Genomic DNA, 27,274 nt, shown 5'->3' on the forward strand with positions numbered 1-27,274 from the left:
ATTGATGTCCCCTTGATGGCTAAAGAAAATTTGCTTGAAACATTTTGTAATTTGCATCTGGACAAACAGTTATTTAGGGCAGTCAAGATTAATAGGACACCCTGTATACGAACATACCTGTCAATGAAACAATAAGTATAATAAGAAATAATGTACTTAAAAATAGAACAATCGATAGAGCTGAAATCTTCAATCTCAAAGATACTCCAGAACTTATAATAATACACAATTACTTCCTGTTGAAGAAGTTGAATAACAAGTTTTACTTTCAAGAAGATGGACTGCCAATGGGGAGTAGCCTTGCAGGCTTGCTAGCAAAAATGGGTATTAACAGTCATGAAAACAACTTTATTAAATTTCAAACAGAACTGAAAGATAAACTGCTTTAGCAGAGATACTATATTGATAATACTGTTAGTGTATTTACTGGAGCAATGGTAGAAATAGAAAGTCTAGCTGAAGAGGTTAATAAATTACTCCACGTTATTCAGTTCAATGCAGAACATGAAAAACCAGATGACACGATCTATCTTGATTTAACAATCTCAAATAAGCATGGAAAACATAATCTTCAAATTTCCAGGAAACCAACAACTACCAGACCAACATAAAAAGCATTATTCAGAATGATGGTAAATTGCATGCTTAATATACCAATCGATACAAGCAAAAGCTATAAGAACAGAAAAGTTATGAAATCCATTACCTTCAGTAATGGGTACAATTTTATTGTATTAGATACACAATCCATACAGAAAAATTAAAGTGACAAACTCCATGGTAACACTGAACTGAGAGACAAATTTTTCCTTCAGAATGTCCAAGACTTAATAACTCAAAACAGCTCATCAGTTAAGCAAACAGCACCCCTAACCCCTCCTTTCTTTCCCTCTCTTTGTATTCCAAGTACATCAGTAACTTACAGTGGACTAAATCCCGTGTTATGAATTATTTATTGTTAAAATAAATTAATACTCATACACATGATTACTCACTAAGACAAAATAGAACAACAAACCATGAATGGATTATCTGAATGCATCGAAAATTAGCTTGCAAGTTTTCTGGCAGAAATATGTATTAACAGTCTTGAAAACTACATTTTAAATGTGAAACATAAGTGGAAGATAAACAACTTTACCATAGATACTATGTTGATGATACTGTAATTGTATTTAATGTAAGAATGGTAGAAATAGAAAGTCTAGCCTAAGAACTTAATAAATCATACCACAAAATTCAATTCAATGCAGAATATGAGACGAGACAACAGATGACAAGAACTACCTTGATTTAAAAATCTCAGCTACAAATCAAAAGCATAATTTTCAGATTTTCAGGAAACCAACAACTACCATTGTTACCATTTATAACTCTTCTTGCTGTTCAGACTAACGTAAAAAGCGTTCTTCAGAATGGTGGTTAATCACATGCTTGTATCCCAATCGATACAAGCAAAAGACAAAGGAACAAAAATTATCACATCTATTGCCTCCAGTTATAGGTAAAATACTGCTGTAATAGATAAACCAATTCATACAACACAATTAAATCAACCCATTGCTGAACAAGCACCCATGAACAGGAAGCCCCTTTCATAAGCCAATCTTTCCTAGAAAAGATTTCATACCAAACTGCCTAGCTCTTTAAGACATGTGCTGTAAGAACAACCTTATTCAATAACAACAAAATACAAAATAAAATCATTCACAGCACCAGAACCAGTATGCAACAAAATAAAAAAATCAGATGAGTACAAATTCATCTGCAGCTGATGTCCTAGCTGCTACAAAGGACAATCTGGCAGAAGCTTTGCAATAACATTCAAAGGGCACATGGATGCTCTCCATATTAGCAGCCTGAACAAATGCAGCTGCAAACAGCATAGATCATAACATCCAGATATTTCACATTGCTAACGAAGCTATGGGACTTCTTCTTCTTTAAATAATTGAAATCCTTAACAACAGAAACGCAGCATCAGACTACCTATTGAATGACCAGATTTCTTTAGAATTTCGAAGAGTTATTAACTGAAAACAGCTAGTCAGCCAACCAGTCCACCTTCCCCATTCATGCTGTCCCCTCTATCTTTCACTTTACATCCTGGTTACATTCATGTTAATGCCAATAACCTACCACAGAATAAATCCTGTATTGTGTACCTAAATATCGAAGTGTTGTATTGTTAAAATAAGTCATGTTATAATTATTATTATTTAACTACGATTAACACAACCTGGTTTTCCTAATATTGCAAACCATATTAATGTAAAAACAGAAATAAGATATCAGTTCATTTGAAGTTTTGTTTTTGTTTTTTAAATGTAAATTTTATGTATATCTAAATCTCTGTAATTCTCTACAAATATCATAACTTTATTTTATATTTGAGCCTTCATGTTGACACCAGTTCTGATCAAAGTATTTGCCGACACATTGATTGTATTATATAGAATGAAAAAACTAGTAATGTCTCTGAGCAATGTTTATTATATCTTTGTTTGAAGGTCTTTGTAACAAGCGCCAGTTGTACAGCAAATGTTAGATCCCCTTGCCTGGCGTATTTATGCAGGATGTCTCAGAAGGAACGGTCAGTATTCAGGAATATGACAGGAACGATCATACGAAACAAACATGGGCTCTAGAAAGTATATCTTAAGGTCTATGAGCACTTCTTCATCTTCATTATTATGAAACAAATCTCTTCTACTGCAAGCTCCATGCTTTTCATATACTGAGGGGCACATTTAAGAAGTTCTGGCATGCATAAATATAAATTTTTATTACTGCATTTTACATGTCAGCTTTTCTCCGTATTCTGCCAGTACCGTTGATGTTGTGTCATGCATTGTACTGAACTATAGAAGCTATACTGTTTCTCAGTTAATTCACATACATTTACTGAAAACCAGTAAAACGTTTTATAAATAGTGCCCCCTATTCTTCCTTCTCCTTTGTGAATCCTTTGTTGATATCGCTATAGTGATCTCATCATCAGTAAACAGAACTTTCTGCTTTTTGATGTAATATTAGAGGTTATTTATTAGTAATATTAATAGTACAGTATTCAGTATCAACAATGATTTGCTCCACTCAGAAAACGATCTGTGATCCACACTGAGAGAGCTACTGAATAAGACTCTCTGCTGTCTGTTAATTAATTAGTTCGTTAATCATATAATATTTGTGTGTTTGTTGCAATTAAATTTAAGTTTATAGTGAATTAATTTCTTTTTCTGTTTTTTTTTTTGTTTTGGTCAGAAGTGCATTAGAATCTAAGGCTTTGATGAATGACAGAAATTTCCAGTTATAAATTTTATTCTGTGATACATGAAATGGTGGAGTGTCCATTCAGTGCAAATTACTGCTGAGTAGCAATAATCTTACAGCCACAGGGATGTTCGACCATTATGGAATGCATTATATTATTTAAAGTTCAGAGATAGGTACTCAATAATTAATCCATAATCATTCATATCCTATAATATAGGGAACCTGACAACAACAGTCACCAATATTGTAATCGAAGTATGTAGCGAAAGTAACACAATATTTTATGAGTGAGTATAGCGACGGTACCAGGAGACCATGACTTAATGTTGTTGTTGTGTCTTCAGTCCTGATACTGGTTTGATGCAGCTCTCCATGCTACTCTATCCTGTGCAAGCTTCTTCATTTCCCAGTATCTACTGCAACCTACAAACTTCTGAATCTGCTTAGTGTATTCATCTCTTGGTCTCCGTCTACGATTTTTACCCTCCCTGCCTAAATTGGTGATACCTGGATGCCTCAGAACATGTCCTACCAACCGATCCCTTCTTCTAATCAAGTTGTGCCACAAGCTCCTCTTCTCCCCAATTCTATTCAATATCTCCTCATTAGTTATGTGATCAACCCATGTAATCTTCAGCATTCTTGTGTAGCACCACATTTCGAAAGCTTCTATTCTCTTCTTGTCTAAGCTATTTATTGCCCACGTTTCACTTCCATACATGGCTACACTCCATACAAATACTTTGAGAAACGACCATGCTTAATAGTCTGCTTGTAAGTTTAACAAATCGACGACAGTTTAGTTTAAGAGAATTTATTATGTTGTAGATTCTTGAGGATGCAGTAAGACTAACACAAAATGGATTATATTTTCTGATACAACTTCCGACATATACTGCAACACTTGCTTGTTTTGTCTGAAATGCTCCATTTTTTCATTATACTGAGTGATTGTTATGTCTTTTTTTGTGACGTTACGTTTCACTTCTGCACAGCCTCAGATTTTTTACTGTGATGGACTACTTTTTTGTGGATTAAATGATTTGTGTTCATTAAATGAGACGTACTGAAGCGAAATGAAGATGTGACCGATCAAAATTATTTTTATCGTTTTTCGCGTCGTCACGATACGATTCCATCGTTTCAATCTGTTGTAATAGAAGCCAGGAAGTAAGAAAAGGAAAGGAAAAGGAAGTGATATTTTTCATTTCATTGTAACTAAAAACTAAGTTGATGCATATGTTCTAGCAAAATCCGTGCTGTATCCAGCCATGCAAGTATTCGTGCAGAGACACCAGAGATCATCCGTGCCTCGTTGGCTGACAGTAGACCTTTGGCATACCAGAGATGATCCTGCGCGAACAGGCCCCTATAAGATAAACCGACGGCCACGAGATTTTCCGTTTTAATTGTTAAGTAATAATGGTAGCGCCCTACGTTCGTCTGAATTAATGGTTCAACTATGATGCTGAAAGAGGGTTCAGTCAGCGACTATCGAGAAGCTCGGCAGATGGCGAATTTGGGTTGGTTAGATGACATATATGTTCCTGCATGTGAGTTGGGGCATGTTAACAAGTGTCGTGGTCGCTGCCTACCTGGCGCAAAATTGTGTCGATTATTTCGTCAGTGTGGAATTTTCCGTAATTTTGTTTAAAGAGTATAGGAAGCTGTTCTTGGGTGGAGTTGTGGTTAAAATCCAAGGTTTGAAGAGCGCAATAACTGGTCTAGGGCACGAAAGCGTAATTATTTTCTGATTTTGTCGGGCTCCTCGTATTTTGCGTGATATTTGACGAAAGTTCAAGCGATTTTAAGTTGGTACGGACTTACTGAAGAGTGCCTTGTACGCTTTATCAGTATTTGATATTAGAATTCGTGGATAGTTAAAATACGGCGATACTAAAGTTTTGACTTCAGATAGTTTGTCTGAGGTGGTCCATGCTGTGTTGCAATTGATACTAGTTAGGGCACATGCTACAAGATTTGGGAGTTGCGAATTGTTAAGGAAGATTTATGAAGGCACACTCTAACGTAGTTAAGTGTCAACCGTTATTTATTTTTTTGTAGAATAGAATCATACTACAGTTTAAAACGTTGTTGCGTGTTTGGAGTAATTGCTCAGCCAGCATTATTCTCAAAGCTTTTCTAGATCTGGGAATGTAGCATAGGAAAACACGGATTGGAGGTGAATTATTATAGATAGCGTATTTTTCCCGTAAGTATTGCTAATACCGTAACCACATTGCCCTAGTTGAAACATTTTAAAATTTCTGTACACAAGTGATGAGTGACTTTACATTTAGAATTTGCTAGTGGGTAGCTAGGATTTATTTTGAAGTTTTTTTTCATTTCAGTGTGGGGCTGTTAGCTTTTTGGAAGTGGCTCATTAACAAACAATGTTTGATCATTGTAAAGCACTTAAATTTAAAAATGGAAAAACATCAACTTCCATTAGGTAAAAATAAATTTTAGTCCCTGAATTATCATTTACCCACGAGTATCTTTCAGTAACTGATTTTGAAAAGGAATGAGTTTAAATGGTAAGCAAAAGTTATAGTTCTGGCATTTAGCAAGTACTGTAAGCATACTGAAGCCAGCGATTGATTCTAGAAAATTGAATTGAGAATAGTTAAACCGAAGAGCGTCATTTCAGGGTCTAGCCCCTTATGGCTTGAAACTTTAAAACAATTTCATAAGAGGCTGGCGCTCAAATATTGCGATTAATTAGATACTAGAGTTGGCGAGAATATTTATCAAAGGTTGGCCCAGGGAGTGAACTAATATATGTCTAAAGATTATATTAAACATTCATGAGTAACCATACAAATAAGCAGAGAGCGTGTCTAAAGAAGTTTATTTGTGTTCTCTTAGTAACAATTTGTATCTCTGGAATTTGATATCAAAATATGTTACGAAAATGCTTTAATTCTGAAACTTTTCAACAGTTTAGGGGTTTGTAAGAAACTGGTGGTATATAAATGTTTTTATGTCTTAACTACCACAATACTGGAGCTCACATTTCAATGGGAGAAAAGATGTTTCATTTATTTAAGGGATTATTGCTATGTATTAACTTGCGTACATATGATACATATACCAAGTGAATTCTTCACAAAAAACCGTAGAGTAATGTAAATGATACAACTTAATGTCAGTTACTGTGTTATTTAAATATCACTGATGAGTGTTATAGTCAAGCAGAAGCTTCATTAATAGTGAGTTGGTTTGTGCACTGACTCCATTATAAGTGATGGCTTCTTTTTACGAATAAGCTTAAACTAAATAAGGTTCATTTAATCGAAGGTGTGCAGTAGTACTGGAAGATACAATTATCAATTTGATCAAGCATACAATTACTTATTGGTCACATAGTTACTCATACAGTGTTTCTTGGGATGCATTCTTCTGAGAAGTTGTATGGATTTCTACTGTGCCTCTCCATGAGTAATTATTGAGTTTATTTTATTTAAATTTTTTCTCGATTTTCTTGTGTACTGGGACAGGGTGGTACCTGAACGTTTTAAAAGGGCTATTTAGGTGGACACTCGAAGGTTGTAATTCTGGCACAGTCCAAGGACTTTTATACCTGTGGAGGAAACAGTAATCTTAAGTCTCAGACTAGATTATAAATGTCAGCATCTTGGTCAAATGCTACTTAATAAACCTGATAACCGGTTTCGGCATTGCGACCATCATCAGATTTAAAAATTACATAAGTGATATGTAGGCACTTAGTCATTAAGTGTTGACAATACTGACTGTGTGCCTACCTGTCACTTCTGTAATTTTTAGATGTCATGTGGCTGCAAAGGCGAAACCGTTTGTTAAATTTAATAAAGTAGGACATGACTAAGGCACTGACTTTTATATTCTAAATGTTTTGCAGCCATGTTCACATACGCAGAGATCCTTTAATGAATTTTGTATTATGGAACGAAGACATTCTAACTGCACTTTAGCTACATTTAATGTATAACATATTACTGAGACAGCAGAATCTTCCATGATTATTGCAGACTTAGAGATAGTTTTTCTCTTAACTGGCAAAAGTCCATACTTCATCAAGATTATAACATATTAACAGAATGAATGAAGATAGATTGTCAAAAGCAGATAAGGCTTTAGAAGCCATGAGGATGAAAAGTTCATGGCAGTCAGAACAGGCATTTTGTATGGACCATGAAATGTAGAGATGAAAGGGCAATTGGGCTCTCACTCCACTCTGCAGTGTTGCGAATTTATTCAAGATGGTGGATCAAGGACGGCGGCCCTAGATGTGGCAACAACTCACTGACGTCATGGTGAGAAATTCAAATTTTGGTGGGAAAACAGATCAGCTGAGATACCTCCATTAACGTAACTCTACTCACCTACCCCCTCCCCTCGCCATCCCTCTCCCATCTGGAAATTGGCAGGAAAAGGACTCATTCTGCGCTGGGTGGCCAGATAGGATGGACATCAGTTTTTATTTTGTGTGCAGTGTGGTATGTCATTTAGTTAAACAGTTTGAATAGCCGCTGATTGAGCACTAGACAGTAGCTCGATCTAGTGTGTTCACCTCGAGGTATGGAGACCAACTGACTTAATTCACAATATCACCACCAGAGGCCGCTGTGTACCCTCCCCCTCCCCTCCCCCTCCCATCCAAGATGGCGGCCCAGAGAAAAAATGACGGGAAATTGGCTCAATCTGCTTTGAGCTGCTGGACTGGGAGGACCACATGACGGTAGGATAATATAGCATGCACAAATCATTCTTTAAACAGTTTGTTTAAGAACGTTGTTTATTTATTTCTGAAATAGTAACACACCTCGAAACAGCCACTGGTGTTTAAACAATTCAGACTAAGTTAAACTATTGTGATACTTGTTTCATTCCAATAGCAAAAGGAACCACGTAATTAAAATGTCACAGATCCTACCAAACGAATGACAAAAACTTTTTCACAGGCACTCCGTGCACCAGAGTTACGGCCGCTGTAAGGAGCCATGCGCTGGAAGACTCGATACTGGCCTCCGGCCACCGTCAACTGCAGGGCCATGCTAAGCACTACCTGTCACGCTGGAAGTACCTCAGCCTTCCTCCTCATCCCTGGTGCACTTTCATTCCTTGTGGCACACGGATATCACTTGTCTTGAACACAAACTGTTTCAGGAATTATTAAACCTGGTGTTTAAGCAATGTACAGAATATTGTCACATATATATCGTAAAGATGTCACAAAACTCTGCAAGTCCTGCTGCTTCAGAAGGTGTGTCACAGTGGATATTAATTAAACAGTTCGCTTCACAAATTGAACATACATCACAAAACTACTACACGAAACACACTCGCACACAAAGCACTGTGAGAGCTATAGTTAGAGCTGCGACCATCTCCAGACTCTGGAATAACACGAATATTTACTTTCTAAGCTATGTCAGTGAGAAATGATTCATCGATCGAAAATTAGTTTACCTATCCCGAAACCGATATCAGCTGCAAAATCCGATTTTACACACCAAACGACGGTATATGGAAGTCGATATAAGTATCTCTGTAACTCTGAACAGGACGCTCATCACTTTTCGAGTTTTAGCTGCTTGTTTGAAGGCACTGCCAGAAAGAGATAAAACTTCTGAGTCCTACAGCTGCTTTAGTGTTCAACAGTCTTCTGAAACGCTGAATGGGCTTAGTTTATATTTGCTGTTGGAGTCAGGGATGTTAGGGCTCTTATTTTTTATTTTCCTCACTTCTCGAAGCACACTTGTGTCTGCCAGTCTGTAGAGGCTCCTACGCCCTGCACATGTGATCTCTTATGACTCCTGACGTCATGGAACTTCCTGTGAGTGGAACATTCTGATTGGTTCTTATTGAATTTACCCCCCAAATTGATATTGCTGGTGTGGTCAAATTTCTAGAATTTTGGCAGCAAACTATACAGAACTCATATTGCACTAACAGTTAAACCCTGCAAAAGTGGCCTAAAGAACATCAAATACGAAAACTGCCGCCAAAGACACTCCCTCAATTATACTGCCTTGCTACTGCTTCAATTTTTCAGCGTGAATCCGATTTCCAACCAGGCTATATCGCCACCATAACATGTCGATGTAGTAAACGCAATTCGTATCCTGCACCACACAAAATGCACTTCTGATGCGCGACCAGAGTGCCCTCCGCGGACAGTGTTCACTTTCCGATCTGGTCTGCTTGCTGCTCCCGTTTCTGCAACGGGTTGCGACCACCTACAGACTCTGGGATTACAAGAACATATTTATTTTCTCATGTTCTGCCATAATATCATACCATTTACGCAATATTTGTCGATATTAACTCCATAGCAGTATGCAACCGATCGGTTGCACAGTATAATTCCGGAGATAATGAGTGGAAATTACATCTCTAGAAACCCGAAACATTAGCACGGCTATTACGTGGGACGTGCTGCATACCACTGAGTAACTAGAAAGATATCTCGTCTGCGAAAATCTTTACATAAAAACTCGAAAATGGGGGAAGTAGTAGTTCTACTCGCATTTTTTTATGAAGACGATGTGAATGACGTAACATATTCCAGATCATCCTTGCACTTTACAAAGTCAACTCAGGTTTTAATACATATAAACGCATATGTCTCTCATGTATAGAGAATCAGCAAATGTCTTCCGCCTATTTTTCACCATCTGGATGCACACAACACACATCATAATCGATGTTCTCTCAACTAAATAAAAACGGGAAATATGTAGAATGGCAGTACAAGCAGTCAACGGCTTAATTTACATGGGAGGGAATAATTGTCCAGCGCAAACACTCACGCATATTGAATCTTCTCAAATTTCCACAGAGAATACTTGCAACACACACGCGATCACGAAGGCTGCCCAACACATACTGAGTATTAGTTCAGCTGCTCGTTTGTATTACAGCCTGTCCAGTTTGGGCGTCTCTGCAACGGCTCCCGCCGGAAGCCGGAAATATCAGTTCCTTCCGGCCACAGGCTACCTCTGACATGAACCTACACGCCAGGCAGAATCGTCCTAGGAAACTATCCACATTTTTATCAATGTAAGTACAATTAAATATAACGATCGTATCGCCAATATGGCGACATTCGACAATGAGTGAAGTATCGGAAGTACCTCCTCCTGACGACTGTGGCTCTGGAATTAGCAGTATCTAAACCGTTCTTATTGCTAGACATAATTTTTCCGCGTAAAAGCTTTCATTCCCTCTCACGGCTATCGATGTGCAGGAAACGCAATTTTCGATGTCAAATCCGTACCTCCAAGGTAACAAACAGTATTTGTACTGCATTCTATCTCGATGCCAAAGTGTAATGCATGCCCCAGCTGCCGCAAACGATCATCGCCTCTACCCAATGTCGTAGTATTTGGGTGGAAGACCACTTCCTTTGGAAGCAATGTCATATCTCTATTTATAAAGTTTGTATATTTTTTAACATGGATATTGTTAGCGATACTTGTGTGCGCCTGCAAAACCAAAACCGTGTCTCATGCAGTCGTTGCAATCGTGTTTTCAATAATTGGTCGCTTATAAAACGATTATGTATCTCTTCCTAAGACACACTGGTACAACTCGCAAGAAATAAAATGAGGCATGTCCATTCATCACAGATTTTCGCTCAGTATTGTTTGGTGCCACCAGCATTCAATCATTGGCTAAGTATTACACTTACTAGGGGATGTGTGATAGATTCACTTTGATCAACATGCTTATAAAGTATTTGTTGGAATATAAAGTTACTGTGGTCAGTGTTCCGACGTGTGTAAAGAAAATGACTATACAATCTTTATAAATCCAGGTACGATATTGTTTCCAAATGAAGTGGTCTTCCACACAAATACCGCGATACTGGATACAGATGGTGATCGCTGGGGTGTGCACTACTAGACCAAAAGCACAGGTACACGAGATAGAATGCGCTACAAATACTGTTTGTTAGCGTGAGAAATATATAGCGGCGACATAAGCGAGTTGCAAATATCGGCTTAATACCACGTTCCTTAGCCGAATCACTTTCTAAATTCGTTGAGTTCTAAGTTCTAGGTGACTGATGACCTCAGAAGTTAAGTCCTACAGTGCTCAGAGCCATTTCAACCATTTGAACTTGTGTGCGCCTGTAGAATCAAGACTGCTTTTTATGCAGGGTGATAGTAACACAATCGTTGGATCGTGTTTTTAATAGCTTGTCGATTATAAGGCGATTATGCCTCTCTTCCTAAAACACACTAGTACCACTCGCAAGAAAACCAAATGAGGCATGTCCACCCATCGCAGATTTTCGCTCAGTATTGTTTGTTATAACTAGCATTCAATTATTGGCTAAGTATTACACTTAGTAGGGGATGTGTGATAGATTCGCTGTTATCAGCAGGCTTATAAAGTATGTGTTGGGATATAAAGTTACTGTCGTCGTGTTCTGACGTGTGCAAAGAAAATGACTATGTCCTGTCGTAAGGGAGGTATGGATTTGACATCGAAAATTGCGTTTCCTGCGCATCGATAGCCGTGAGAGGGAATGAAAGCTATAACGTGAAAAAAATATGTCCAGTAATAAGAACAGTAAAGATACTGATATTTCCAGAGCCGCTGTCGTCAGGAGAAGGTATTTCCGATACTTCACCTATTGTCGAATGTCGCCATATTGGCGCTACTACCGTAATATTCAATTGTAATTAAACTGATAAGTATATGGCTGGTTTTCTAGGATGATTCTGCCCGGTGTGAAGGTTCGTCTCTGAGGCAGTCGGTGGCTGGAACGAATTGACATTTCTGGCTTACGGCGGGAGCTGTCGCTGAAACGTGTACGACTGTATTTATTAAAACCTTAGATAACTTTGTAAAGTGCAAGGATTCTCTGGAATCTGTTTATATCATTGATATCGGCTCGACGCGCAAGTCGCCGAAGTGGCGTCAAATCGAAAGACCTGCACCCGGCGAACGGTCTACCCGACGGGAGCCCTAGTCACAGCACATTTATTGATATCCGTATTCATTAAAAAATACGAGTGGAACTAGCACTTCCCTCTATTTTCGAGTTTTCACATAAAGATCTCTGGAGACGAGATAACTTTCTAGTTACTTGGTGGTATGCAGCACATCACACATAATGACCCTGCTGAGGTTTTGGGTTTCTAGAGATGTAATTTCCACTCTTTGTCGCCGGAATTATACTGTGCAAGTTATCGGTAGCTTACCGCTATGCTGTTGATACCGAGAACTATCGCGAAAATGGTATGATATTCTTGCAAACCATGAGTAAATACGTATGTTCTTGTAATTTCAGAGTCTGGAGATCATTTCAACACATTGCAGAAACCACGTCAGCAAGCAGGTCATATCGGAAACAAACCGTTAGCGGACGCCTTTGTGTCGGGGGCACCAGCCTAGCCTTTGTACACCAGTTCGGAGAGTAGCGACTGTTCGCCAAGGTCGCTCTGATCGCGTATGTGGGCACCTGTGCTGGCCGCGGTGGATGACCAAGCGATCTCTTGGGAAATATCTAGTGCTGCGACTATATACGGTGCGTGTACTTATGTTTTTGGGGATCTGTCTGTCTGTAGGGTATAAGTACGAGTGTCTGGTGGTCGATAGTTGTATGTAGGATGCAGAAGTGATGATTTCGTATGGTGTTTACTACATCGATATGGTATTTGTAGTACAATAGTTTGTGGTGATATAGCCTGGATGGAGATCGGTTTCACGCCGAAAAATTCAAGCTTTCGTCAAGCAAGCAGTGTAATTGAGGAATTGTCCTTGGTGATAGTTTCCATATTTCATTATCTGTAGACCACTTTGTCAGGGTTTAACTGTCAGTGCAATATGAGTGCTGTATGTTTTTTGATCTGAACAAAATAAATTGCTGCTGAAATTCTATTAATTTGTTCTTCTGCAGAAAGTGGTGGACAATGCTCCCACACCGGCAGCAGCAATTTGGTGGGTAAATTCAGTAAAAAACAACCAGAATGCTCCATTCGTGGGAGTTCCATGATGTCAGAGAGTCACAAAACTTCCTTGTGCGGGGCATAGGAGCCTCTACAGACTGATTCGAACAAGACAGGGGCTAGGTATCTACGGAAAGTTCTGTGACGTCTAAGACTCACACGATGTCTTGTTTGTCAGAGTGTTCAGAGACAAGTCCAAACAGACCAGCCTCCCATGGTTGGGACAGGCAGGATGCTGTCCACCACAAACTGTTGATACTTAGAGCATCTCGAAACAGGCAGCCGTTGGACATCGAGAATTCACCGAAAATTCCAGTCACCACTCACATCTGTAGGATACTGCTTCGAATTCTGTTTGTGTTTTTTTGTTTTTTGTCTTTTGCTTTCTTTTCATCTTTTGTAGGATTAAAAATATGTCATGAACTTTTAGATATTTAGTTGTTCTTATTGTCCAGTCTATGCTTAGGCACTAGTGTGCTCCGAGAAGTGAGGAAAATAAAAAATAAGAGCACCAACATCCTTGACTATAATAGCAAATACACTCCTGGAAATGGAAAAAAGAACACATTGACACCGGTGTGTCAGACCCACCATACTTGCTCCGGACACTGCGAGAGGGCTGTACAAGCAATGATCACACGCACGGCACAGCGGACACACCAGGAACCGCGGTGTTGGCCGTCGAATGGCGCTAGCTGCGCAGCATTTGTGCACCGCCGCCGTCAGTGTCAGCCAGTTTGCCGTGGCATACGGAGCTCCATCGCAGTCTTTAACACTGGTAGCATGCCGCGACAGCGTGGACGTGAACCGTATGTGCAGTTGACGGACTTTGAGCGAGGGCGTATAGTGGGCATACGGGAGGCCGGGTGGACGTACCGCCGAATTGCTCAACACGTGGGGCGTGAGGTCTCCACAGTACATCGATGTTGTCGCCAGTGGTCGGCGGAAGGTGCACGTGCCCGTCGACCTGGGACCGGACCGCAGCGACGCACGGATGCACGCCAAGACCGTAGGATCCTACGCAGTGCCGTAGGGGACCTCACCGCCACTTCCCAGCAAATTAGGGACACTGTTGCTCCTGGGGTATCGGCGAGGACCATTCGCAACCGTCTCCATGAAGCTGGGCTACATCGTGCAGCCCGCCTCCAGTGGTGTCGCGACAGGCGTGAATGGAGGGACGAATGGAGACGTGTCGTCTTCAGCGATGAGAGTCGCTTCTGTCTTGGTGCCAATGATGGTCGTATGCGTGTTTGGCGCCGTTCAGGTGAGCGCCACAATCAGGACTGCATAAGACCGAGGCACACAGGGCCAACACCCGGCATCATGGTGTGGGGAGCGATCTCCTACACTGGCCGTACACCACTGGTGATCGTCGAGGGGACACTGAATAGAGCACGGTACATCCAAACCGTCATCGAACCCATCGTTCTACCATTCCTAGACCGGCAAGGGAACTTGCTGTTCCAACAGGACAATGCACATCCGCATGTATCCCGTGCCACCCAACGTGCTCTAGAAGGTGTAAGTCAACTACCCTGGCCAGCAAGATCTCCGGATCTGTCCCCCATTGAGCATGTTTGGGACTGGATGAAGCGTCGTCTCACGCGGTCTGCACGTCCAGCACGAACGCTGGTCCAACTGAGGCGCCAGGTGGAAATGGCATGGCAAGCCGTTCCACAGGACTACATCCAGCATCTCTACGATCGTCTCCATGGGAGAATAGCAGCCTGCATTGCTGCGAAAGGTGGATATACACTGTACTAGTGCCGACATTGTGCATGCTCTGTTGCCTGTGTCTATGTGCCTGTGGTTCTGTCAGTGTGATCATGTGATGTATCTGACCCCAGGAATGTGTCAATAAAGTTTCCCCTTCGTGGGACAATGAATTCACGGTGTTCTTATTTCAATTTCCAGGAGTGTATAAACTAAGCCCTGTTCAGAGTTTCAGAAAAGTGTTGAACATTGCAGCAGCAGTAGGACTCAGAAATTTTTGTCTTGCTGGCAGTGATTTTAAACACGCAGCTAAAACTCGTGAAGTGCTGAGCGTCCCGTTTAGCGTTACAGAGAATTTTATTCCGACTTCCAAATATCTGTGTGTTGTTGAGTAAAAACGGATATTGCAGCTGATATCGGTTTCTGGATAGGTAAACTAATTTGCGATTGTTGAATCATTTCTCACTGACTTAGCTTAGAAAGTAAATACTCATGTTATTCCAGAGTCTGGAGACGGTCACAGCTCTAACTATAGCTTTCACAGTGCTTTAGGTGCAAGTGTGTTTCGTGTAGTAGTCTTGTGATGTATGTTCAATTTGTGAAGCATATTGTTTAATTAATATTTCCTGTGGCACACCTTCTGAAGCAGCAGCACTTGCAGAGTTTTGTGACATCTTCGAGATATATATGTGACAATATTCCGCACATTGCTCGAACACCAGGTTTAATAACTCCTGAAACAGTTTGTGTTCAACGACAAGTGGTATCTGTGTGCAACAAGGAATGAAAGTGCACCAGGGATGAGGAGGAAGGCTGAGGTACTTCCTGCGTGACAGGTAGTGCTTAGCATGGCCCTGCAGTTGCCGGTGGCTGGAGGCTGGTAAGGAGCAGTTCAGCACGTGGCTCCTTACAGTCGCCGTGACTCTGGCGCACAGAGTGCTTGTGAAAAGGTTTTCCAGATATGTTTCGCGCAATCTGTAACTGTGTACTTACGTGGTTCCTTTGCTATCCGAATAAAAAAAAAATAGTATCGCAATTGTTTAACATCTTCTAAATTGTTTCAATACCAGCGTCAGTTTCGAGGTGTATTGGTATTACAGAAAACATAAACAGTACTCTTAAACAAATTGTTTAAACAATGACTTGTGCATGCTATATTAGCCCGCCGTCATGAGGTACTCCCAATCCAGCAGCTCAAAGCAGACTGGTCGAATTTCCCGCCCCTCTTCACGCCAATTTCCAGATGCGGATGGGGAGGGGATTGGAGGGCGGGAGGGGATGGAGTTAAGTTAGTGGTGGTAGCCCAATTTTATTGACCTATTTTTCAGCCCTAATTTGAATTTCCCGCCATGACGTAGTGCGACATTGCCGTATCTATGGTCGCCATCTCGCATACGCCATCTTGAATAAATTAGGCAACAATGGGGAGTGGGGTGAGATCCCCGTTTCCCTATTACTGAAATGTGCATATAGCATTTTTACAAGAGTGGCCTTCTGAGGAGTTCGGCTGCCTGGTCCAAGTCCTCTTATTTGATGTCACTTCAGCAACATGTATGTCGATGATGATGACATTATGACGAGAGAACACTCACACCCAGTCTCGATGGAGGAAATACCAGACGTGATGAGATCTACCTGGGTCCACGTGATCGAGAGTCAGCTACGCTACCACAAGACTATAACCTGCTGATTAGAAGCGAAGAAGAAGAAGAACACCTTTTTCGAAGCCTGTGTTTGGATTACTGCACTGATATGACAATGACCTTACGACTCACCTTAGAAGAAAGATTAAGGAAAGGCAAACCTACATTTCTAGCATTTGTAGACTTGGAGAAAGCTTTTGACAATGTTGACTGGAATACTCTCTTTCAAATTCTGAAGGTGGCAGGGGTAAAATACAGGGAGCGAAAGGCTATTTACAATTTGTACAGAAACCAGATGGCAGTTATAAGAGTCGAGGAGCATGAAAGGGAAGCAGTGGTTGGGAAGGGAGTGAGACAGGCTAGTAGCCTCTCCCCAATGTTATTCAATCTGTATATTGAGCAAGCAGTGAAGGAAACAAAAGAAAAGTTCGGAGTAGGTATTAAAATCCATGGAGAAGAAATAAAAACTTTGAGGTTCGCCGATGACATTGTAATTCTGTCAGAGACAGCAAAGGACTTGGAAGAGCAGTTGAACGGAATGGACAGTGTCTTGAAAGGAGGATATAAGATGAACATCAACAAAAGCAAAACGATGATAATGGAGTGTAGTCGAATTAAGTCGGGTGATGCTGAGGGAATTAGATTAGGAAATGAGACACTTAAAGTAGTAAAGGAGTTTTTCTATTTGGGGAGCAAAATAACCAATGATGGTCGAAGTAGAGAGGATGTAAAATGTAGACTGGCAATGGCAAGGAAAGCGTTTCTGAAGAAGAGAAATTTGTTAACATCCAGTATAGGTTTAAGTGTCAGGAAGTCGTTTCTGAAAGTATTTGTATGGAGTGTTGCCATGTATGGAAGTGAAACGTGGACGATAAATAGTTTAGACAAGAAGAGAATAGAAGCTTTCGAAATGTGGTGCTACAGAAGAATGCTGAAGATTAGATGGGTAGATCACATAACTAATGAGGAGGTACTGAATAGGATTCGGGAGAAGAGGAGTTTGTGGCACAACTTGACTAGAAGAAGGGATCGGTTGGTAGGACATATTCAATTCACCAATTTAGTACTGGAGGGCAGCGTGGACGGTAAAAATCGTAGAGGGAGACCAAGAGATGAATACACTAATCAGATTCAGAAGGATGTGGGTTGCAGTAGGTACTGGGAGATGAAGAAGCTTGCACAGGATGGAGTAGCATGGAGAGCTGCATCAAACCAGTTTCAAGACTGAAGACCACAACAACAACAACATGACAATGACACTCTCATTTCTTATATACGTCGTAATTACAAGGCACAGAAATCAGTAGATTTCAGTATGTATACTAGACTGACGGAAATGGAAAGTGTTACACCATGAACATCTTCATCAAATACTACCATAGTGATATTCAAGTGTTACCTGTGGGACGTGTTGATTAAAATTTGATCCTCACGCGAACTTATTTGCAGTACAGAAAAAAGCCATTCCTACAGATCAAGCATAGTCTGATTACATGACGGCTATCGCGTGTGTAACGCCACTGGAACTTTTTATGTGGAAATCGCAACACAGCACACGCAGAAGATGGGTGTCCAGCTTATTGCCATCTTTCTGACTTTGAGAAAAAGGTCGAATCATTGACATAAGGAACATGAGAACTTCAAAGCGACAGATCATACACACTATTGTGTATATGATCTGTGTTTCAGTGTTTTTTTTTTTTGTGCAGATTTTAATGACGTTCGTAGAAATGTCCCCCAAAATAAAGCCGCAAGAAGACGACCATAAAGAAAGAAAATGATCTTAGAAATCAAATATGAAATCACTGAAAAACTCGAAAAATTTGCGAGTGTTACTGATTTAGCAGGCACATACAATTTGTCTACATCAACTCTTTGCTCTATCCTCAAGAACAAGGACAAGATTAAGGAGATAGATTCTTCGGAGGGAGTGACAAGACTATCTAAACATCATTTGTGAGAAGGCCAGAATGATTTTCGCCGACCTCGTTAAGAAGACGCCAGGATCATCCCTGGCCGAAAAAGTGTTTAGGGAAGCCTCAGATGGTTCGAGTAGTTTAGGAGAAGAACCGGCATCTACAGCGTTGTGAGACATGGCGCAGCAGCCAGCTCCGACACAAAGGCAGCAGAGAACTTCTCAACTTCAAAATGCTCGTAGATTCTGTGGGTTATCTAGCTGTGACGAGACGGGTCTATTCTGGAAAAAGATGCCGAAGCTTACATTTACAACAGCAGAGGAGAATGCATTGCCCGGACGCAAGCCAATGAAACACCGTTTCACATTGTTATTGTGTACCAATGCAAGCGGTGATTTGAAAATTAAACCGCTGCTTGTTTACCTTTCAGAAACTCCACGAGCCTTCAATAAGTGTGAAATTCAGAAGAGTAGGTTAATTGTGATGTGGAGGTCCGACAACAAGGCATAAGTGACACGTGATTTTTCATGTGATTGGATCAATGAAGTGTTTGGTCCTTCGGTGAAAAAATATTTGCTGCAGATGAATCTGCCACTCCATGTCTTGCTTCTTATGGACAACGCTCCAGTCCATTCTCCAGGCGTGCAAGACCACATCCTTGAAATTCATCAATCCAATTTCTGTCTCCCAGCCTAAGGACCAGCAGATTATTTCTAACTTTAAAAAAGCTCTACACGAAAGCACTGTCCGAGCATTGCTTTGAGTTGACTAAAGCTACCAATCTCACTCTCAGAGAGTTTTGGAAATATAACTTCAACATCGCTGACTGCGTGAAGATCATCGAAAAGGCGTGGGAGGGGGTTATCAAGAGAACTCTCACTCCTGCTTGGAAAAAAGCTTTTCCAAGCCGGAGTGCGCTGTCGAAAGTGACTCTGAGGACTGTGGAGCCTATAGTCAACGAGGTTGTGTCTTTGGCCAAGCGCATGGGGCTAGAAGTGAATAACAATAATATCGATGAGCTTTAGATCACGACCAAGAAATTACCACTGAAGAGCTTATGGAGTAGCAGTGTGTTTCACGTCAGGAAGCTGTGGTGAGGAGTTCTTCAGGAGAGGAAGAGGAGGCGGTAACAGCAAAGCAGCAATCTTCTGGCGCAATAAGAGAAATGCTGAAAGCATGAGAGTCTGTTACATCTTACACTGAAAATCATCACCCCAATAAAGCAATGGCTATGCGAGCTACAAATTTATTTACGATAATGCTGTGTCGCATTTTCGCCAAGTGTTGAAGTGTCCGCAGAAACAAATGACTATAGATAGCTTTCTAGTAAAAAAAGAATTAGTTACGTATCGTGATTAATAAAGTACATAATACAGTATGTATAATTTTCATGAATAAGATAAAACTTCTAGTACTTTTTCTGCATCGAACGCATTATCGTATTTTAAATTAATTTATATGGGAAAAATTGTTTTGCTCAACGAGTGTTTCGCACTGCGTGTAAGATTCTAGAACGAATTATGCTCGCTATGCGAGGTTCCACTGCATTGAGAAAATTTAGAGAACTGCCCTTTGAGTCTGACTGCAGAACGATTCTACTGCCACCAACGCACATTTGGCGTAAGAACCAAGCACATAAAGAGAAATTAAGGCTATTGCGGAGCCGTTTACAAACTCGATCCCTTTGGGAGTGGAAGAGGAAAGGAAATGACTAGTAGTGGTACAAGGTACCCTCCGCCATGCACCGTACTGTAGCTTGGGTAATATGTTTTTAGACATAAATATAGATGTTCTACAAACGAATAGTGGGGCATACAGTGAAATTCAGGCACAACAGAAAAAACTATCAGAGCTGCAAAAGTTGTACAAAAAATGTCAGCCTCTAAGAGTTTGCATGGGTATGATTTTTTGAAGCGATAGCTGAACTTTATAGAGACTCTGGACAACCGGATCCATAATCCACGTTTTTGGAGAGTTTATCTGCAGGAGTACATGAGGACAGGCATTTGTACAACTACCTGCAACTGTTGTTGCATTAGCTACAGCTACAATAGAAATTCTCTTTTAAATTTAAATTATGTTTGAGAACTCCAATTGTTTCCAAACGTTAATGTATCGTTCGGATGCTTGTTTAGGAAAATGGGAACATTATTGCATGAACAAATGGACATTGAAAACAATTTTGTACCTGTACAACAGAGCATATCGTGATATTCAGGATATGAGAACTGAGCAATAAGTGCCTGGTATCTTGACAAAAAGCAATCATGAATGCATAGTCAACAGACTGTGTTGCAAGATGGAAGAATCAAAATCTGTTGATCATTGCTTTGCTTGTCTTCGTAAAATTTGTATTGAATGTTATTATAAAATTATTGTACTTACAGTAAAATTGTAATACAATGAAGAAGGCGTTGTTTGGAGATGCAGATTATTAAAAGTGCAATTCCACGGTTTAAGAGTTAACGTTATCTGCATTTTGTGCATAAGGAAACATTAAGCAGTGCGTTTCTTCTTCGGAAATCGTATTGAAATCCCGTTTGTTTGTGAGGAGATCGTGTCATGCCTTGTGCAGGGACAAACGTCTTGCAGCCCGTATCGGAATTTGGCAGCTGTAGGATGAAGGATCGTCGACAAATATATTCCAAAACGCTGCTCATAATAATGGGGTTTTTCCAAGGATCATACCTCGGGTTCCATTGGTGTTAGAAGGGTAGGAGTGAGTGTTTTGGATAGCCCTTGAACTAGGGACCATTTCACTATCCAACAGAAGGACCGTCTTACAGCACAGGGCCAAACTCTGAATATCACACACTTCCTCCAGATTAGGTAAATGAAGCAATCGATTGGTTCTTTTTACATTAAATATAGTCTCCGCTGCGGCTTAAGGGGGCTTATGGCGGCATAGTTTTGTTCGTGGGAGGTTCCTAAGAAAATCAGAAAAACATTGTTTTTGGGTACCAAAACCAAGCCGCATACTCCAAGACCGTTATACACAGTAAATGGCTGAAATTTTTACGAGATATTCGTAAGATCCCGATCTCGAACAGCCATGAGAATGTTCTTGATATATTTATCGGCTTCAGAGTTAAGAGGTTCAAAGTTGCCGTACTTGTGCACGTAAAATTCGCATGTAATATCCGCTGTGACGCGAAAACTTAGTTTACAATGTGACATAGCACGGAAAAATAAGTTGTAAAGTGTCTCCGTTATTATCAGAAGGACTCTGGGAACATAATGTTGTTGAAGTACTGAAGCACACGCAGAACTTTTGGGCACTTAAAATCCTATCTGAGATATAAAATTAGCTTTGCTTTATTTCATTTTCGTATAAGTGAACTACCAAAATTTTTCTGATGCATGCAGTTCTTTTCATATGAGTGATATGCCTGACTCTATCAGGTGAAAGAAGGGAACCAGAAAAATTCTCTTGTTGGAGCGCTAAAATGCGAATGTGTTCCTGTTTATTAAAAGATTCTGACTGAAAAAGAGGGGGGGCGGGGGGGGGGGTGGAGGTACTAGCTGTCTTATTCTACCTTACTCAGCACGTTTAAAATTTTTTCCAAAAAAATTGGCATGCGAACACATTCGCGCAATTTTATGCTGAGAGAGGAGACAGTGGAAGTCGGAAAGGGGCGGAAAAGTGATAAACACTGGAAAATAGAAGGCAGTGGCTGTGATATAGAAAGAGAGAAAGAGGCAATGGCAGTGTGAGAGAAAGAGGGACACAGTGGCAGTGGAACGTAGTTGACCGAACAGTGCTGGGGAAAGAGTGACAGACACATTGCCCGTGGAAGAGGAATAAAGAGAAGGAGAAAGTGGAGGGGGGGTGAGAGTCAGTGATAATGAGAGAGAGGGTATATTTCAATGACAACGAGGAAGAGAGAGATAGCGACATTGAGAAGAGGGAGCAGCAGTGGGAAGGAATGAATGAGTTAGCAGCAGCAAGAAAGAACAAGAGGGAGACAGTAACAGAGACAGGACATAGTGTTAATTGCCCAGAACAAATGAGACAGTGCCTGTGAGGCAGGGGACAATGACAGTTAGACACAAGGAGATAGTGACAGTTGGGTTGAATGAGTGAGTGAAAATGGACTATACTTCATTAGTGTGGCCATATTGTCCATAGTTGCTTTACAATTTTTGAGGGTATTTTTGTCCTGTCGTTGCAACTGCAAAAATGCGTTATTTTTTTTCACCAGACGCGTTTCGCTTTAATGAGGTAAAGCATCATAAGAAATGCATAGTGCAGCAGAACAACTAAAAATTATACCACAATTATCAGTGTCTAACGCAGAAAAACAATGATGTGTCAGCAGAAAGCATTTCCAGATGTAAGCGAGAAATCAAGCGAAAACCAGGTGTAATTACAAATCAACGTATTCTTAACGAACTGTTTACCGATCTTAAAACAAATAAAAATGTAACTTAATTACAGACCACTGATGATGCTTTACCTCACTAAAGTGAAACACGTCTGGTAAAAACAATCAGGCATTAATGTAGTTGCAACGACAGAACAAAAATTCCGTCAAGAAAATGGACTAATGAGAGCGGATGGGAGTGAGCGACTTACAGCCGTAGACTAGTGAGTGAGAGTTACAGTTAGGTGAGCTTGAGAGAGTGAGAAGCAGCTTACGTGTTAAGATGAGCACAACTATCTTCACATCCCAGAATTTTTGGGAAAAATTTTAAAGGTGCTGAGGAAAGACTCTTTTAATAACCAGGAGCATATTCGGCTATTTTGTGCTCTGATTGGAGCATTTTTCCGTCGCTCGGTAATCTGGTTTACCATTCAGCAAGATTACTGTCGAGCTGGTTGGGGCTCTACGACTGTCATCATAATATGGTGTCACTGGGTTGAGGAAGGTCATACACAACAGTATGCAGGACGCCGAGGCCCGACGCGACTAGCGCCTGAGAGGTCACGCACCTCCTTACAGCCACGTCACGTACCTTCTGTGGGCAAATGGGCTTGTGTGCAGCCAGACCAGTGTCCAGACAGACTATGCTATGACATCTGGAACACCACGGACTGTCAGTACGGCGACCATTGTTGGAGTTCCATGGACGTGGTAGCAGCAGAGGTCTACAACACCCGGAGTGGCTCCAAGCCGCCGGCCGCGGTGGCCGAGCGGTTCTAGGCGCTTCAGTCCAGAACCGCGCGACTGCTACGCTCGCAGGTTCGAATCCTGCCTTGAGCATGGATGCGTGTGATGTTCTTAGGTTAGTTAGGTTTAAGTAGTTCTAAGTTTTAGGGGACTGATGACCTCAGATGTTAAGTACCATAGTGCTCAGAGCCATTTGAACCATTTGACTCCAATCCGTCTTTTCAGACGACTCTTAGTTCCGCGTACAGCATCACCATGCACGTATCTGTATGTGGAGCTCTGAGGGGAGGAACATTACAGTATTCGATTCGTCATCACCATATGGGCCCAACAAGTGATGTGATGGTATGGGGTAACATTGGGTACACCACACAATCACCTCTGGTTCGCATAGCCGGCGTTATATTGGGTTGGTGCACAAGTTGGTAGCGTTTTTCCATAAGTTTAATAAACACAACACAAACACGTAACACAGACGTAAGTCATCAGTAATGTATTCGCCTTCACCGTGGTAACTTTTCGATTCCGGGACTGTAGCAATAAGGTGGTTCTGAGACGAAGAACTCGTCGAACCATGTTCGGAGCGCATTTTGATCCCGAAAGGAAGTTCCTTGAAGGTTGTTCGATAGGGAGCCGAAAAGATGAAAATCTGAGGTCGCAAGATAAGGTGAATAAGGTGTAAGTGAATGACTTCCCTATCCAAGTGCTGTATAGTGTCTTTTTTCAGTCTAGCAGAAAGTGGGCAGACGTTTTCGTGGAGTAGCATCACTTCACGCAGTCTTCCTGGTCGTTCTTGGACTGCGTTTGAAGACGTCTCAGTTCTTGACTGCAAGCGCCAGCGATGATGGTTACACCTCGGGGAAGCAATTCGTAGTACATCACACCGTCACTGTTCCACCGGATGTATAACGTTATCTTTTGTAGACGCTCTCAGGTATTTGTATGGGAACTTGCTGCTTTGTTTGGGCTCAACCATCCCTTTGTTTTCCTTATGTTGGCATACAGACAACATTTTTCGTCACCAAATATCTTCCTGAACGTTGAGAGTCATTAATGTCAAAACGGGCCTCCTTAAAACGAGAACATTATTTTCTTTCCGTGCTCTGTCCAGTAACATTATCCCCAGACATGGCGCAAATATTTCTGACTGCCTCCGCTGGTGTCACCGCTCTCTTGAACTCAAACAGAAGAACATGTCATAAATGTTCCGATTTCTCAACCTGGCACTCCATTTTCTAGGGTCCACAGCTCCGCTCACTACCTCCAGATGAAAAAATGACAATGCGTAAACTCGAATAGCAACAGTGAACTATATAAAAGTGACAATCGATAAATAAATCCATAGCAATCGGAATGCCAGCAAGCAAAATAATTTATGCAACAACCAAATATTTATGACGTATTATTATAGACTGCTGTTCCTTGTCTTCGGGGTCTCACTGTCGCTACATTTCAATAAACAACTCTATTCACGCGTTGCCGAAATATTGGCAACCACCAAGCAAGCACCTTCCACTATTGTTGAAGAACTCTGGCATGAAGCTGTGTGACCATGGAATGACGCACCCGTATGTGCGTCCAAGCTCAGTTCGGTTCGATACCCTGATACCCAGCCGGTTAGAAGCATTTGCCGGCATTGTGCACTAAATTTCGCGTCCTCTATCTCAAATCACCCACAAATTCGATCATGTTTTGTTCAAACAGTACTGTACACGCACAGTATATAAAATTTTTTTGCTGTCCTTCCTAATGATGCAGTTTTAAAGGCCAGCACTGTACAAGTACCAGCTGACGTAAGTATCTATACCCTTATTCTTCTAATATTATTGTTCGAGTTGCCTTTTTAATTGTTACACTACTGAAAAAAAGTGTCAGAAATAAATAATTAATACATTATTTATTACTATCCAAGAAAATGTGTTTTCTAAGGCCTATTTTAGCTTTTCAGACAGTGGGCTGTAATTGTGAAGAATGGATGAACAAATAAATATGCTACTGACTTGATATGTTGTAAGTATGGTTGAAATTAATTATGTTGTTTGTGGAATTTGGTCCTACGTTCAGTCCGCGATCACGAGAATACAAATATCTACGACAGGGTATTGAAAACTAATGCCTCCGAATTTTTAATGGGAAAACTCTCAAGCCCTTTTAAACAAAACGTTATTAACATTCTGAATGTTTATTCTTCATGTCTACATATTTATTTCTCAACGTAGTCACCCTGGAAATGAACGTCTCTCCCAACGAGATACCAGTTTGTTGATACCGTCACTCGGTAATGTTTGACTTTGTTGGAGGAGCCACAACCTCGCCTCTGTGTGCACTGCTTCATCGCTATAAAAGTGAAGTCCTCGAAAGTGTTCTTTATGCTCTGGAAACAGAGGAAAATCGGATGGGGCCTAATCAGGACTGTATGGAGGATGATCAATGGTAGCAAACGCAAGGCGAAGGATTGGTGCAGATGTCGCAGCGCTCGTATGTAGTTTGGCATTGTCATGCTGAAGGAGTGGTAGCTCCATGTGTGGGCGAATTCGAACACAGCACGTTGCTTCTCGCGCACCAACGTAGCTATGTTACACGCGGCCATGTTACACGCTACAGCTCGGGGTCCTTTAATGGCGCGGAGTTGCAAATACGAGACATGAAGAATAAAGATGTAGACTTAAAAACGTTTGTTTTATTTAAAAAGCTTTAAGAGCTGTCACATAAAAAATTCGAAGTCATTACTTTTCAGCGCGCCATCGTAGTTCTCATAAAACTCCATAACACGAATCTTTAAAATCAGTACGACGGTATGTCCACAGCAAATATACTTTCTTATCTTAATTTGTTCAACGCTACGCGACACTTTGCATAACACATACCATAATGTTCTGAGTTACTAGCAGCACATGTCTTTAGTTTTACTTCAAACGATATCATGTCTGCGGAACAAATTGGTAAGTCATTAACATCTTTTTGATAGTTTGATTGTTAAGCAATTTATGCACTATTACTATTGCGGCCGTTTAGCAATTTTCAAGTGGACTGCAGTAAATATTTTGTGGTTGAGGAATTGACAAAATTTTAAAAATATCTAGAATGCATTTGTCATCATCACATCCACAGGCTAGCAAAGTATTTCATGTTACTACTATTGTCATCACTTGCATAAATAATAGTAAGACACTTTACATGTTTAATGATTGACTACAACATGTGGTAGTCGACTTTATGAACCAATAGTTTAGAAGTCAAAGCTGACGATGAGGTGATTCAAAACGTTTTATATGTTTGTGAACTATAGCCATGAAACATTATTCAGTAACATCGTCCGAGAAGTGATTGTTGTTCATTCATAGTCAATAAAAGTATTTACCTGTGGTCTGTATATCTACAGCACTAAACTTCACTCCCCCATTGCTACAGATCTGTAATACAGATATGGTATCGAAACTGGGGGGAAAACAACGCCGTAATTCCCTCGTCTCGACTTACCGTGTCGGTGTAGACGTTGAGGAAGAGGCAGTCTTCTGAAGTCGGGAGGGGCCCCAGTAGCAGGCCGAACGAGTCCTGGACGCAGTTGTTGCCCTCCCGCTCCGGGCGTCGAACCCCGGACCACGGTTCCACAGGCTGCGGTGCCTACAGTACAAAGTTGCAGATGTATCCTCCAAATTCTCTGTAAT

The 27,274-nt window shown here is 40.9% G+C and overlaps 1 protein-coding gene across 1 annotated transcript in view; it reads right to left on the reverse strand.

Moving 5' to 3' along the window:
• The window catches only part of LOC126456361 (juvenile hormone esterase-like), a 172,046-nt gene that overhangs the window by 110,428 nt on the left and 34,344 nt on the right, over window positions 1–27,274 (reverse strand). The window contains exon 2 of the mRNA XM_050092115.1: window positions 27,087–27,230. Coding sequence (XP_049948072.1) covers window positions 27,087–27,230 — 144 coding nt within the window. The remainder of the gene's footprint in view (window positions 1–27,086; window positions 27,231–27,274) is intronic.

Source organism: Schistocerca serialis, chromosome 2 (assembly GCF_023864345.2).
Source record: "Schistocerca serialis cubense isolate TAMUIC-IGC-003099 chromosome 2, iqSchSeri2.2, whole genome shotgun sequence".
Taxonomy (NCBI): Eukaryota; Metazoa; Arthropoda; class Insecta; order Orthoptera; family Acrididae; genus Schistocerca; species Schistocerca serialis.